Source organism: Bos mutus, chromosome 21, assembly GCF_027580195.1.
Source record: "Bos mutus isolate GX-2022 chromosome 21, NWIPB_WYAK_1.1, whole genome shotgun sequence".
Classification (NCBI taxonomy): Eukaryota; Metazoa; Chordata; class Mammalia; order Artiodactyla; family Bovidae; genus Bos; species Bos mutus.
In genome coordinates this window covers 16,369,059-16,384,404 of record NC_091637.1, presented here as the reverse complement: position 1 = coordinate 16,384,404, position 15,346 = coordinate 16,369,059, and the positions used below count along the sequence as shown (strand labels likewise).

Sequence of the window (15,346 nt, the reverse complement as noted above, 5' to 3'; positions counted from 1 at the left end):
TGGATGACATCACTGACTCAATGGACATGAGTTTGAGCAAACTCCAGGAGATGGTGAAGGACAGAGAAGCCTGGCATGCTGCAGTCCCTGGGGTCACAAAGAATCGGACACGACTGAGTGGCCGAACAACTATGTAATAACAAAAACAACAAAAAGCAAGTCAAAGAAACATATTCCAATATGGAGATAGAATTGGCTTCTTCTCTGCAATATCCCCATAGCCCGCAGGTAACACTTTCTCATCGCCTCCCGCCTGGAGGGCTGTCTAACCGCTCACTCTTCACTCCCTCACCTGCTCTAAGCACCTCCCCTCTCCCTTCAGGTCAGGCACCTGTGGATAGACCTGAACACTGTATCAAGTTCCAATAAACCAAATGAATCCAAGATTCAACTACTTTTTCAGTCTACAAAGGGAAGCATTATGTGATACGACTCTTTCTCTGCACTTGGAGCTGAGACAGATGTGTGGTGGCCAGGTGGGGGGTGATTTTTTTTATTTATTTATTTATAGGTTTTATTAAAACTCACCTATTACCCACAGGCCTCGGGCTTCCTACAGAGAAACAACTATCACAATTGAAGCAGCTGGTTTCCAAGGTGCCAAATTACAATGGATCAAGAGGCAAGGGGGAGGGGGGAATAAAAACATTAAGCTGAGACTTCTTCCCTCCCAAGAGCATGGTGCCTTCTACTATATCGCTCACATGAAACTGACTCCCAGTGTAATTAGACCAGGGCTACGAGGCAAAAAAAAAAAAGAAAAAAAAAAACTCAAATTATTCAGACCCCCAGAGCTATGCTTTTGCAATCACTCAAGTAACCGAGAAAGGAGCCAACTTTTTAATATAAACTTGTTATCAGTATCTATACTGGCCAAGCTATTACAACACCCCATCTGCCTAAGAATATAGTCACAAGCTGAGTTGTGAATCAAAGGGAAGAGTCAGGCTTCCCACTCGCTCTCATAAACTTTTCATACGTAGGACAATCCAACTGGAAACTTCAGTTTATTCCAACAGTTCTTAAGGGCTGCTGGTCCCAGTAGAAGGAGCTGGAGAGTTCCTCGGGTCTGCAGTAGACACCAGGCTCCCGTTAGAGTGGCTTGTGCCGGCAGTATTATGTACGGGCACATCCACATCCATCTCTCTTTGCAGCCCCGACCTTGGAACTGCCATTGTACCCTCCCTCTCGCCCCAAAGAGCCAGGAATGGCTCAATTGCCTTCCAGGTTGAAAATGAACCATGGAGACAGAAGAGCATCTTTCACTGAACTCAGAGGGGAAAGACAGCACCATGCTCCAGAAGAGGCACTTACTGGATTTCAGCAGTGCTGCCAGGACTTCAGCGGCTGCCCTGGGGAAAGAGAAACAAGAGTGGTCAGATCAGTGTTCCCTGGTCTTTTTTAAGCCCAGGGATCCCACAGCCGGCCTGCTCATTGCTGCCACCTAACTGCCCCATTAGTAACCAGGTAGCAGGCATTCCATGGATTCTGCTGCTGACCATTAAAGGGCCAGGAATGTAGAAATCGTGCTGAGTGAAGCGTCTGTCTTGCAAATGGGTATCAAGAGTCCCTTCTGCTGCTGGGAGTCTCTCCCCATCCCCGCTCCCACCAGCTTCCTCACACCCCGCTCCTTCCAGCCAGAGCTCTCACAGGCCCTTGATTTATACCTGGAAACCCCGGGGACTCTGTGGAACGAGTTGGGAGGGGTGAGCCTTGGAGGCTGGGTGAGTACAGCAATTCACCGCAAACTTCTTGAAATACTCAGGGCCCAGGAGACACACTCGAAAACACTCACACACTAGAAAATGAAGCTGGTTCCTTAGGGTAGAAAATGGCTATATTGCATTTTTCTTCCAAATTCATTGTTTTCTTCCATAAAGGAATTTGACAGCCTTTGTAACAGCGAGAGGAGGCACAGAGGATGAAAATGCCTTTGGCCCAAGGCTTAGTGACTTCCGTCTGCTCCCTGTGCCTGGGAAGGTCATACGAAGACCCACTCATATGGCAGAAGGAAACCATGGCACTGGGGACTCTGTGGTGTGATTCTGGGAGGGAGAGTGGGTTTGCTTTTTTTTAAAAAGTGTTCTGCACAGCCCTACTAAGTTATCCTTAAAGCCTATTCAACAGTAATGCTTTCAAACTGTGAGGCTGGAAAAGACACTTGAGAGTCCCTTGGACAGCAAGGAGATCAAACTAGTCAATCCTAAATGAAATTAAGCCTGAATAACCATTGGATGGACTGATGCTGAAGCTAAAGCTCTAATTCTTTGGCCACCTGATGCGAAAAGCCAACTCATTGAAAAAGACCCTGATGCTGGGAAATATTGAGGGCAGAAGGAGAAGGGCATGACAGAGGGTGAGATGGTTGGATGGCATCGCCAACTCAGTGGACATGAGTTTGAGCAAACCCCAGGAGATAGTGAAGGACAGGAGAGCCCAGGATGCTATGGTCCATGGGGTCACAAAGAGTCGGACACGACTTAGCAACTGAATAACAACAACAACAAAAAAAAAAAACAGTGATATATTCCCAGCACCCTTCTGAGAACTGGGGGAACAGGCCAAAGAAAATATATCACTATTCCAAGATTTCCTAGACATAGGAGCGGAACTGAAACCCCAAACTCAGAAATCTCTCTTCCCATTTTTGCTTCCTACATCCACTGGTCTTCAGAGCTTATCTTGCACTTGCTTTGCCCCAATCTCTGCATAGTTGATAAAGAACAAGTCTCTTTGCAATATATTATGTACTATTTCCCTGGTGGCTCAGATGGTAAAGAATCTGCCTGCAATGCAGGAGACCCAGGTTCAATCCCTGGGTCAGGAAGATCCCCTGGAGAAGGGAATGGCTACCCACTTCAGTATTCTCGCCTGGAGAATTTCATGGACAGAAGCTACAGTCTGTGGGGTCACAAAGAGTCGCACATGACTGAGCAACTAACACTTTCACATTGAGCAATAGAGCCGACAGTGAAAAATAACAACAAAGGAATGAACAAAAGTAAACTAAACTAAAATAGAAATTAGGTGCTTGAAACATGATTGCTCCCCATAACCTGTGAGAGAATCCTGTAAAGCAGTGGTCCGATGCTCAAAGGCACAAATCCATGGTTGGGATGACCCCAGCCCAGTGAGACCCACCCAGCTTCAAGACACTTGTAAAGAAAGCAAGGCTAGTTTTCACCAACGGACTACATCACGTCTCCTTCCTAACCGCAGTTTCCTCGGATCAACTTTCAGCTTCCTCAGTCACCCTCTTTCTAACTCTACATAGTGGTGTTGCAGGAAGGGGAACAACTTCTTACCTAACATTTGGAAATGAATTGTCCTAGGAGACACATGTACCCACAAAACAAAAGGCATTATTGGGAAGGGGCGCCCGGTGGAGAGCGGGGGACCCAGGGAACTGCTCTGCCATGCGGCTTGCTGCCTCGGGTTTTATGGTAATGGGAAAGGAAACTGTAGAAACAGGAAAAGAAAGAATGGGGGCATCCCAAGCAAAATATCTAGCCTAGTCTTAGATCATGACCAGATCTTGGGGCAACCCTGCATTTTTGATTTGCATGGCATGTTTTTTGGGGGGATTCACTATCGGGTACTGCTCCATTGAAAAGTGAAAGTGTTAATTGCTCAGTCATGTTCAACTCTATGCAACTCCCACAAACTATAGCCTGCCAGACTCCTCTGTCCATGGGATTCTCCAGGCAAGAATACTGGAGTGGTTGCCATTTCCTTCTTCAGGGGATCTTCCCGATCCAGCGATTGAACCTGGGTCTCCTGCGTTGAAGGCAGATTCTTTACCATCTGAGCCACCAGGGAAGCCAGTAGTGTGATAACACAATAAATAAACATTAATCCAAACAGTGACGGATACAGCAGAAAACACATGGTAAGTGTCGTATTAGTCAAAGATGGGAGATTGATTCCTGAGGAACCAGAAAATATTTCTTTCTTCACAAATACTTTGTCCTTCTAATTGGGGGAGCAATCTGTGATACAGCAAAGGGCACATTTAGAGCAACGATGCACATCAGGTTGGAGACCAAAAATCCAGTATAAGTTTAGATACAGTTTCATAGATAATAAGAAGCCATTCCATTTCTTTGATCAAGAGGGTATGGTGTCAAGGATGGAAAAGCAAGAGGAAGAATTTGAGCAAAGAATTGAAACAGGAGGAAAGCGGGCAGAGTGAACTTTTAAAGGAATGGTGTAGCCACAAGACAGGACAAAGACTGGTTAGAACCATAGATGCAAGGTGGCAGGGGACTCGACTTCCGACAGATTTGGAGCCTCATTAGGCGCTCAGTGTGCTATATTAGCGTAAGCTAAGGGTCACACCCACCAAGACAGCTCTGAGGCCATAAAAGGCGAAAAGTTGGCGGTGGTCCAATTTCTAGAAATCTCACTCCTCCCTGCCCTGTGAAATTTATTGTTGTTGTTAAGTCGCTAAGTCGTGTCTGACTCATACAACCCCTTGAACTGCAGCCCGCCAGGCTCCTTTGTCCATGGGATTTCCCAGGCAAGAATACTGGCGTGGGTTGCCATGACCTCCTCCAGAGGATCTTCTCAACCCAGGGAAGGCCAGCCTATGAAACTACCCAGCTCATAAAAACTAACCACAGCGTATTTCAAGGCCTCTCTCGCGCGCCTTCTGTGAGACTCCACACTCTATCTGTAGAGTATGTTTCTCTCTAAATAAATCCACTTTTACCTATCACTTTGTCTCCAAACTTCTTATAAAGTAAGAACCTCAAATTCACCAGGAACAGAATCAATAAGATTTGACGGTAAACAGGCCAATGATAAAGGGCAAAGGAAAGGGAAGAGTCAATGAGAGCCTGGAATTTTTAGCCAAGGTAATTGGGAGACCAATTAACCCTGGAAGGAGGGAAATTGAGGTGTTTAGAGAAGATGTTGAGTTTGATTTGGGACTTGCTGAGCTCGAGATGATGGGGACAAAGCTACACAGAACTATTCAAAACGCTACTAGAAACACAGATTGAGGATTCTGGAGGACATCCAGAGTTGGGGTGTATATTTATGAATCACTACAGTAGCAACACCAGTTGTAGCCACAGAAACGGGGGATATCTGTGAAGAAATTCAATCAGGAGCTGAATAGAGAACTGGTCCAGGGAGGCATCTGAACTAGAGGGAAGGAAACCCCTAAGAAACTCAGATAATGCACAGTCAAGGGGAAAGAAATAGAGGGGGTTCAGTTTAAAACTAAGTCGCAAGATTTTCCAGGCACAGCGTTTTTCAAACTGTATGTTGTGACCCAACTGTTTGTTGCTTTTAGTCGCCCAGTCATTTCTGACTCTTTGATATTCCATGGACTGTAGCCCATCAGGCTTCTCTGTCAATGGAATTCTCCAGGCAAGAACACTGGAATGGATAGCCATTCCTTTCTCCAAGGGATCTTCCTGACCCAGGGATCAAACCTGGGTTTCTGCCACATTTCAGGCAGATTCTTTACCATCTGAGCCACCAGGGAAGCTGTAGGTTGTGACCCAATAGGAGCTGTAAAATCAGTTCAGCAGTTAACTAGCTTCATTAATGAAAATGAATAAATTGAAATGGAATAAAATATATCAGAGATATCTCATGCAGCAAAGCCTAGCAGTGATCTGGGAAACCTTATTTCAAGGCCCATACACACATTGTGTGCCTACTGGGAAGATAATATAAGTAATTTCCTCTAAAAAAAATTAAGCTTGTAAAGATGCAGGTTAAGGTATAGGATCCATATGAGATCTAAACAAGAGCAAACGACTGGAATCAGCTAATGAACTAATGAGCAAACAGAAAGTGTTTGATCCCCCACATGGTGCTGAGATCAGGCATTCATGTGAATGTCACCGAAAGCCTCTGAACGTTCACTCTGTCTGGTGGATAAATGTCTGGAAGACTGGTCCACTGTCTGAACACTGCACTCTGCTTCCCTCCTGACCCCCTGGTGTTACACTAAGAACGTAACACCAACTATTTTGCCAACCAATGGTTAAACCAACAAAAAAGCAAAAATGCAAGCGGCTAAAGTTTAAACAAGTAAGAAAATGAGTGAAAGTGAGTTACTTCCAGGCTAAGAAATAAGCCCACAGCATTGAATGAATGAATTGGTGTTCTAGACTGCCCCCTGCTGGACATGGACATTCAGCACCCATGGTTCTGATAGTTTCCCTGGTTCTATAACCATTTTTGAGATGCCACTATTCTGTTGGACATGGAACAACAGACTGGTTCCAAATAGGAAAAGGAAAAGTCATTGAATTAGGAATTAGAAGGCTGGGGTTTGAAGCAGTCTTGTGTTCTGGGGTTTACTGGATCACCCCAAATCTCACAGCAGCCTCACCAGTGAAGTAGATTTAATCGGGTCTAACTGATAACAGTGGTGTGAAGAAGGAAATCAAGGAAAAATTAAATTAAAATCTACCACAGTCCCTGGAACATACCATGAACTTGTATGTATCTCTAATAGAACCACTACCAAGCAAGGAAGTGAGGATTCATCTCTCTATACGTGTTCGCAGATGGTGAGCTGGCAGGATTGTCACATGCTCGTCAGGAGAGGCCCCTGGGGGAAAATGGGTTTCTCCCTCTTGGAGAAAAATAAAATAGCCAAACTATTTCAGGGAGGTCAAGTATTCTGAAATTCCAAAGGTCTAGATATAATGATCGTGATCTATATTAGTTATCTATGTCTATGTGAAAAATTACCACAAACTTAGCAGCTTAAAACAACACTTTCTATCTCACAGTTTTTCTGGGGCAGGAACTCCATGGCTTACCAGATCCTCTGTTTATGGTCTTTCAAAGCTGCAACCAAGGTGTCAGCCAGAAATGCATCCTTGTCATCTGAAAGCTCAGCTGCGGAAGGGTCTGCTTCCTAGCTCCAACAGATCATGGACAGAATCCATTTCCTTGCAACAGTGAGGCTAAGGACTCTGGTGTCTTTGCTATTAGTCAGCTGAAGACGAATCTCAGCTCCTAGACGCTACATAGGACCTGTCTACTAACCATCAATCATGAAATTTTGATAGGCTGTATGTAAACAAGATACAGTCTTCTAGAACACAATGCAATCATGGGGGTAACACACTCTCACTGTGGCCATATCCTATTGTCTAGAAGAAAGCCTTGGATCTTACCCATTCTCAAGGGGAGCTGTGCTCAGTCACTCAGTCCTGTCTGATTCTCCACAGTCCCATGGGCTATAGCCTGCCAGCATCCTCTGTCCATGGAATTTTCCAGTCAAGAACACTGGAGTGGGCTGCCATTTCCTTCTCCAGGGGATCATCCCAATTCAGGGATCCAACCCACATCTCTTGCACTTCCTACATTGGCAGGCAGATTCTTTACCACTAGCATCACCTGGGAACCCCCTCAAGGGGAGGGGATTACTCAAATGCATAAACACCAGGAGACGGAGGTTAAGGGGCGGGGGGGGGGGCCTACATTACAGTCTATACACCACCCAACGCTTCTTGCAATCTTTGCTATTTAGATACTAGGATCCTGATATTCTCCTAGCCAAGACATGACCCTCCCTGGTCTTCCTCTTCCCACAGAATAGAACTACTGCTATCTCAGAAACTGAGCATCCATCCTTCTGTCTGTGTGCCCTTATCATCCAGATCACCCCATGCACTCACACTCCCCCATTTTAGCTTCTAGAATGCTCTTAATTTTCCCATTCCTCTGTTGTTTCAACCCTAGTCCAAGCACATGGGGTCTGGTACTTCATGGAAAAATGTAATTTCTAGTCATTGGTCCTTGGTTGAAATTTACATTTTATTTTCTGTATAATAAATGTATATAAACTGCAGAATCATGTTAGATATATCAGAAAATAGAGTTGTGCATGAGTAAATGGAAGAAATTAAATCACACAAATATCTCTCACCTAGCTACTGTGATAACCCCAGAATGAATCTAACCATATCAACTCTAACATGTGTGTGTGTTCAATCACGACCAACTGTTTGCAACCCCAGGAACTGTAGCCCACCAAGCTTCTCTGTCCAGGAAATCTCCCAGGAAATATCTACTCCAGATCCCCTTCAAACTGGTCTTCAGGCTGCAACTAAAATGATGTTTTATCAAGATCATCTGATTAGAAAGCCCTCACATTGCAACTCCCACAACTACTTTCTCTTTTGGAAAAACACCCAAGTCTGAAACACGCTCCTGGAGACGCCACCAAGCCTGGGAGCTGCCACCCACTCCAGCCCAGCCCCAGCCCAGCCTCTCATGCTCTATAATTCTGCCCCACTGACCTTTTGCCAGGCTTTGAAACATGTCCTGTAACTTGTCTTCCGTCCTTGCCAATGACACAGCCTAAAATGCCATGGCCTTCCCCTCCTTCTTCACATCCCATGTAAGGTGTCACTCCCACAGGAAAGACTTTCAGGACCCCTAGCCTAGGTCTCGGAGAAGGCAATGGCACCACACTCCAGTACTCTTGCCTGGAAAATCCCATGGATGGAGGAGCCTGGTGGGCTGCAGTCCATGGGGTCGCTGAGGGTTGGACACGACGGAGCGACTTCACTTTCACTTTTCACTTTCATGCATTGGTGAAGGAAATGGCAACCCACTCCAGTGTTCTTGCCTGGAGAATCCCAGGGACGGGGGAGCCTGGTGGGCTGCCGTCTCTGGGGTCGCACAGAGTCAGACACGACTGAAGTGACCCAGCAGCAGCAGCAGCAGCCTAGGTCCAGGTCCTCTATTGGTATATTCATCCTTCACCCCTCCCCCCTTTTAAATTTCTCAATTCAGTTTGTAATTTTTCACTCCTTTCATGGTGATTTTACTAATGTCTCTCTCCCCTTCCAGTCTGCAAACTCCAAAAAACAGAAAACAGTTTGTTTTGCCTTATTCAGTGTATGTGACTGTATGCTCAGTTGCTTCACTCTTGTCTGATTCATTGATACCTCATGGATTATAGCCTGCCAGGCTCCTCTGTCCATGGGATTCTCCAGGCGAGAATACTGGAGTGGGTTGCCATGCCCTCCAGGGGATCATCTTGACCCAGGGACCGAACCCACATCTCTTATGTCTCCTGTGTTGGCAGATGGGTTCTTTACCACTAGATTCATATTCTACCCCCACCATTTAATAGTACTTGATTACAGAACACCATAAAATATTCACTTAACCTTTTCCAAAAATCAGGCACTGGTCTAGGAGCTTTATTTACACTGTCCATTCAGCCAACAAATATTTATTGAGCACTTACTGTGTGCTGAGATAAACTGATAAAGCAAAGATTCTTACACTCCAAAGGGATAAGGTTAAGGAAATAATTAATAGACAATAATTATTTTTTAAGAATATATTAAATTAGTATTCTCAATTGTGATCAGTGCCATGGAGAAAAAAAAATTAAAAATAGAGTAAAGGGATCAGATGCACAGGGCCAGTTTGCAAAGTTTTAAAGTTTGGCTAGTGTAGGCTTCATGGGGAAGACAACCTCTGAACAAAGTAGGGATGGAAGCTGTCCTATGCATATCAGAAGGAAGCATGCCCAGACCCTCTATAATGACAAGAGGCCTGATCTGTTCAAGGAACAGAAAGCTGGACTGGGCTGCTGGGGCCAAAATGGATGGGGGAAGAAGAGTAGGAGCTGGGGTAAGGAGGAACAGAGGGCCTGGTGTGCACTGAGAGGCTTCACCTACATTCCAAGTGAGGAATTCACCAGAGAATTTTGAGCAATGATATAACATATTTTAAGATTTTTCTGGCTGCTCTATTTTCCAAAAGAAAAAAGGACTCTAAGGAAGCCAAAGTAAAAACCAGTAGAGAACTTTGCGGAGCAAACCAAATACAGCAATGACTAAAAGGGATTATAGACAATGGTCAAGTGGGATTTCTCTTGACCCACTTGCAGGAATGCAGGGTTGGTTGAACCTCTGAAAATCAACCAATTAATCCATCATAATAACAAAATACAATACAAAAATCATATTATCGTTTTAATAGACACAGGAAGACCATTTGATAAAATTCATTACACTTTCATGATAAAAATGCTCAACACACTAGGAATAGAAGATAACTTACTAATATCTGATAAACGGATCTCCTTGTCTCTGACAAAGTGATCCCTTAAAACCATAGTTAACATGATACTTCATGGAGAAACAAGACTGGACGCTTTCCTTCTCTGATCCGGAACAAGGTTAAGATCTTCAGAATGGGAGAAAATAATAGCAAATGAAGCAACTGACAAACAACTAATCTCAAAAATATACAAGCAACTCCTACAGCTCAACTCCAGAAAAATAAATGACCCAATCAAAAAATGGGCCAAAGAACTAAATAGACATTTCTCCAAAGAAGACATACAGATGGCTAACAAACACATGAAAAGATGCTCAACATCACTCATTATCAGAGAAATGCAAATCAAGACCACTATGAGGTACCATTTCACACCAGTCAGAATGGCTGTGATCCAAAAGTCTACAAATGATAAATGTTGGAGAGGGTGTGGAGAAAAGGGAACCCTCTTACACTGTTGGTGGGAATGCAAACTAGTACAGCCACTATGGAGAACAGTGTGGAGATTCCTTAAAAAACTGGAAATAGAACTGCCTTATGATCCAGCAATCCCATTGCTGAGCATACACACTGAGGAAACCAGAAGGGAAAGAGACACGTGTACCCCAATGTTCATCACAGCACTGTTTATAATAGCCAGGACATGGAAGCAACCTAGATGTCCATCAGCAGATGAATGGATAAGAAAGCTGTGGTACATATACACAATGGAGTATTACTCAGCCATTAAAAAGAATTCATTTGAATCAGTTCTAATGAGGTGGATGAAACTGGAGCCTATTATACAGAGTGAAGTAAGCCAGAAGGAAAAACACCAATACAGTATACTAATGCATATATATGGAATTTAGAAAGATGATAACAATAACCCTGTGTACGAGACAGCAAAAGAGACACTGATGTATGGAACAGTCTTATGGACTCTGTGAGAGAGGGAGAGGGTGGGAAGATTTGGGAGAATGGCATTGAAACATGTAAAATATCATGTATGAAACGAGATGCCAGTCCAGGTTCAATGCACAATACTGGATGCTTGGGGCTAGTGCACTGGGACGACCCAGAGGGATGGTATGGGGAGGGAGGAGGGAGGAGGGTTCAGGATGGGGAGCACATGTATACCTGTGATGGATTCATTTTGATATTTGGCAAAACTAATACAATTATGTAAAGTTTAAAAATAAAATAAAATTTAAAAAATAAATAAATAAATAAAATGAAGAACAACAACAACAAAAAATATTCATTCTTACCACCTCTGTTCAACATTGTACTGGAAGTTCTAGCCAGAGCATTTAATAAGAAGGGAAGGAAGAAAGGAGGGAAATGCTGATTGGAAAAGAGGAAGTAAAACTATCTTATCTATAGATGGTTGGGTCTTACATATAGTAAGTAAATTAATCCACAGAAAAAACTATTAGAACTAAAAAGTTCTGCAATCAATACTCAAAAATCAATTGCATTTCTGTAAACTAGCAACAAATAGTTCAAAAATGAAGTTTAAAATAGGAATCTCATTTATAATGGCTACAAAAAGAATTAAATTCTGGGTAATAAATTTAAGAAAGAAACCCAAGGCCTTTACATGGAAAGCTAGAAAACACTGTTTGAAAAACAAAAAAAAAAGAATATCTAACCAAATAGAAATTACCTAAATGTCAGCTGTCTCCTAACTACTGCTGTAGCCCCAGAATTGATGTATCCATAGTCACTGTTCAGTTCAGTTCAGTTCAGTCATGTCCGACTCTTTGTGACCCCATGAATTGCAGCACGCCAGCAACCCACTCCAGTGTTCTTGCCTGGAGAATCCCAGGGACGGGGGAGCCTGGTGGGCTGCTGTCTATGGAGTCACACAGAGTCGGACACAACTGAAGTGACTTAGCTGCAGCAGCAGCAGGCCTCCCTGTCCACCACCAACTCCCAGAGTTCACCCAGACTCACGTCCATCGAGTCAGTGACGACATCCAGGCATCTCATCCTCTGTCATCCACTTCTCCTCCGCCCCCAATCCCTCCCAGCATCAGAGTCTTTTTCAATGAGTCAACTCTTTGCATGAGGTGGCCAAAGTATTGGAGTTTCAGCTTTAGCATCATTCCTTCCAAAGAACACCCAGGACTGGTCTCCTTTAAAATAGACTGGTTGGACCTCCTTGCAGTCCAAGGGACTCTCAAGAGTCTTCTCCAACACCACAGTTCAAAAGCATCAATTCTTCGGCGCTCAGCTTTCTTCACAGTCCAACTCTCACATCCATACATGACCACTGGAAAAACCATAGCCTTGACTAGACGAACCTTTGTTGGCAAAGTAATGTCTCTGCTTTTGAATATGCTATCTAGGTTGGTGGTCCCCTTTAAAATGTTCAGGGTATAACTACGGCAGAAGTCCCCAAGCTGTGGGCCACAGACTGGTACCTCCTATCAGATCAGCAGTGGCATTAGATTAGAAATAAAGTTCACAACAAATGGAATGCACTTCAATCATCCCAAAACCATCTCTGCCCTGATCCATGGAAAAATTATCTTCCATGAAACCAGTCGCTGGTGCCAAAAAGGCTGGGGACCACTGAGCTAGAGGGATCTTCTCAGGAAGAACACGGATATGTTTTGAATTTGGAGCTAACAGAATTTCTTGGCCACAACTATGAGAAGTAACATTAACTTATTTCTCGTGCATGGGTGTGTCCTCAATCGATTCAGTCGTTTCCGACTCTTTGCAACCCCATGGACTGCAGCCCTCCAGGCTCATCTGTCCATGGGATTCTCTAGGCAAGAGTACTGGAATGAGTTGCCATTTCCTCCTCCAGGGGATCTTTCTGACCCAGGGATCAAACCCATGTCTCCAGTGGCTCCTGCATCGCAGGCGGATTCTTTACTACTGAGCCACCAGGGAAGCCCTGACGTATATCTCATAACTATTCCCACTTTACAGATGAAGGGACTATTCACAGTAAATTAACCCACCTGAAGTAACATTAGAAAGCACCAGAGCAGGAACTTGGCCTCGAGTCTGTCTGACCCCAACATCTGGCTCTTACTCCAGACACCTAGCAACACCGGCAGCTCTGGGGTCAGAAATACTGTATTTCAGTAAACTAGCAATGAACGAGGATGATAGTTTTGAATATTGATCTTTGAATATTAATCAATATTTTTGAATACTGATCTTTTATCGTGGCCACATTGCAGAATCTGTTCATTTGTTCTGATAGTTTTTTTTTAATGGATTCATTATGACTTTCTATATACAAGACCAAACCATCTATAAATCAGATAGCTTTCAGAAAGAAAAAAGTAGGCAGCCCTAGAACTTAATGTTAGAGTCTCTCAAGAGCTGGCCATGGGATGCGGGGTTGTAGCAACAGAAACAGAAAGTGGAGGGGAAAAAAGAATTATTTAAAATAACAGGTGGATAAAGCAGGAGGACCTTTACAAGAGACAGAACATGTTGCCTGCAGAACACGGACATCCAGAACACCATCTGGTACCATCCCAGCCTCCTGCCTGGCTGGAGAAGGAACAGCACGATGGGTAAAAGCTCACAGACAAACGCACACACACACACACACACGGCCAGTTACCAAGGGAAACAGATGACAAGTGGATCTTTCTCATCACTATTTTCAGAAAGAAAGGAGAAAAAATAAATGGAAACTGAGATAACTCCTACACGGTGAAAGAAATGAAAAACCATGGACATATGGTGCAAAGGTCTCACCAGATCCTGTGCCCAGCATGGAACTTGTCCATTTCATTCTGGAGAAAGAAAAAGAAAAAGTACCTCCCCAACACTATTCAGATGCTGTCAAAGACACCTTGTGGGAACCATCATCTGTCATGGGAAAGTTTTATAAGAGAAATCAAAACCCTAACCTCAGACAGGTTTGTTAGAACATCAGTAGGGGATGTGGACATGTATGGATGTGATAGTTGGACTATAAAGAAAGCTGAGCACTGAAGAATTGATGCTTTTGAACTGTGGTGTTGGAGAAGACTCTTGAGAGTCCCTTGGACTGCAAGGAGATCCAACCAGTCCATCCTAAAGGCGACCAGTCCTGGGTGTTCACTGGAGGGACTGATGTTGAAGCTGAAACTCCAATACTTTGGCCACCTGATGTGAAGAACTGACTCATTGGAAAAGACCCTGATGCTGGGAAAGATTGAAGGCGGGAGGAGAAGGGGACGACAGAGGATGAGATGGTTGGATGGCATCACCAACTCAATGGACATGGGTTGGGTGGACTCCGAGACTTGGTGGTGGACAGGGAGGCCTGGTGTGCTGCAGTCCACGGGGTCGCAAAGAGTTGGACGTGACTGAACTGAACTGAACTGAGGGAATGTGACCGAGGAGGGTCTATGGCCTGAGCCAGGGAACCAGGAGCACAGCACCACAGTCCAGGCTGGGAGGACCCTTCCCGGCTGGTCCCAAGCAGCAACTCTGCAAAGGGGAACCGGTTTGGAAGTACTTCCAAATCCAGGGGCAATGGTATCAGGACCTAGGATTCAGATAAAAATTTTTGAGAATCCCCACAACCAGGATAGGAAAGGTTAACTCAGGGGAGGGAAGAGCAGAGTATGGATTCTAATAAGCTCTCACAAACAGGGGAGTCTCTTTGACTCTTGAGTTAGAACTCAATGTGACAGTAATGTTTTAGTTTCCTTAAATTATTCATAAAGTATAATATATATGGATGAGTGACTGTGACCCTATATATAAATGTATGTATAATAAATGTATAATATGCATGTGTATATAAAATATACATATAAATATATGTGTGTGTGCATATAAATTTGTATGTACGTATATATAAATACATAATGAGAACAGCGTATAATTATGCATATATATGCAAAATAAAGTGTTACAGAATGTTTTCTGTATTACTGTAGTAGAATAAGTGCTGTATTTAGTTGAATTCTTCTAAGATAAATGCATGTATGAGACCATCCTATCTTGAATATCTGGAAGCACAAAAAAGCTGTGCAAACCACAGAACAGGCACCTGGCGGATATTTGCTGATTTGATGAATGAACAGAAATGTATCTGATTTTACTCTTGCTGAAGAGCAAAGAAAAGACAGGCCTCATCCTTACTTGACCTATTTATTTAGATGTAACACAGCGACACACTTGGTACCAAGGCTTAAAGCTCCCATCACTAACGCAACCAGCACAACCAGCACTTCCAAAGGCTGTCATTCACAAAACACTAATATGGTAAGATTCTTCCCACTGATACGAGATAGATCGAATGGGCAAATGCATAGGAATACAAGCAGATTAGAAGTAT

General features: G+C 43.8%; 1 protein-coding gene across 3 annotated transcripts in view; it reads right to left on the bottom strand.

Moving 5' to 3' along the window:
• AGBL1 (AGBL carboxypeptidase 1) overlaps nt 1-15,346 on the bottom strand; it is a 926,786-nt gene that overhangs the window by 794,107 nt on the left and 117,333 nt on the right. For all 3 annotated transcript variants that reach the window (XM_070358226.1, XM_070358228.1, XM_070358227.1), the window contains exon 6: nt 1,315-1,352. In XM_070358226.1, the coding sequence (XP_070214327.1) occupies nt 1,315-1,352 (38 nt within the window). The remainder of the gene's footprint in view (nt 1-1,314; nt 1,353-15,346) is intronic.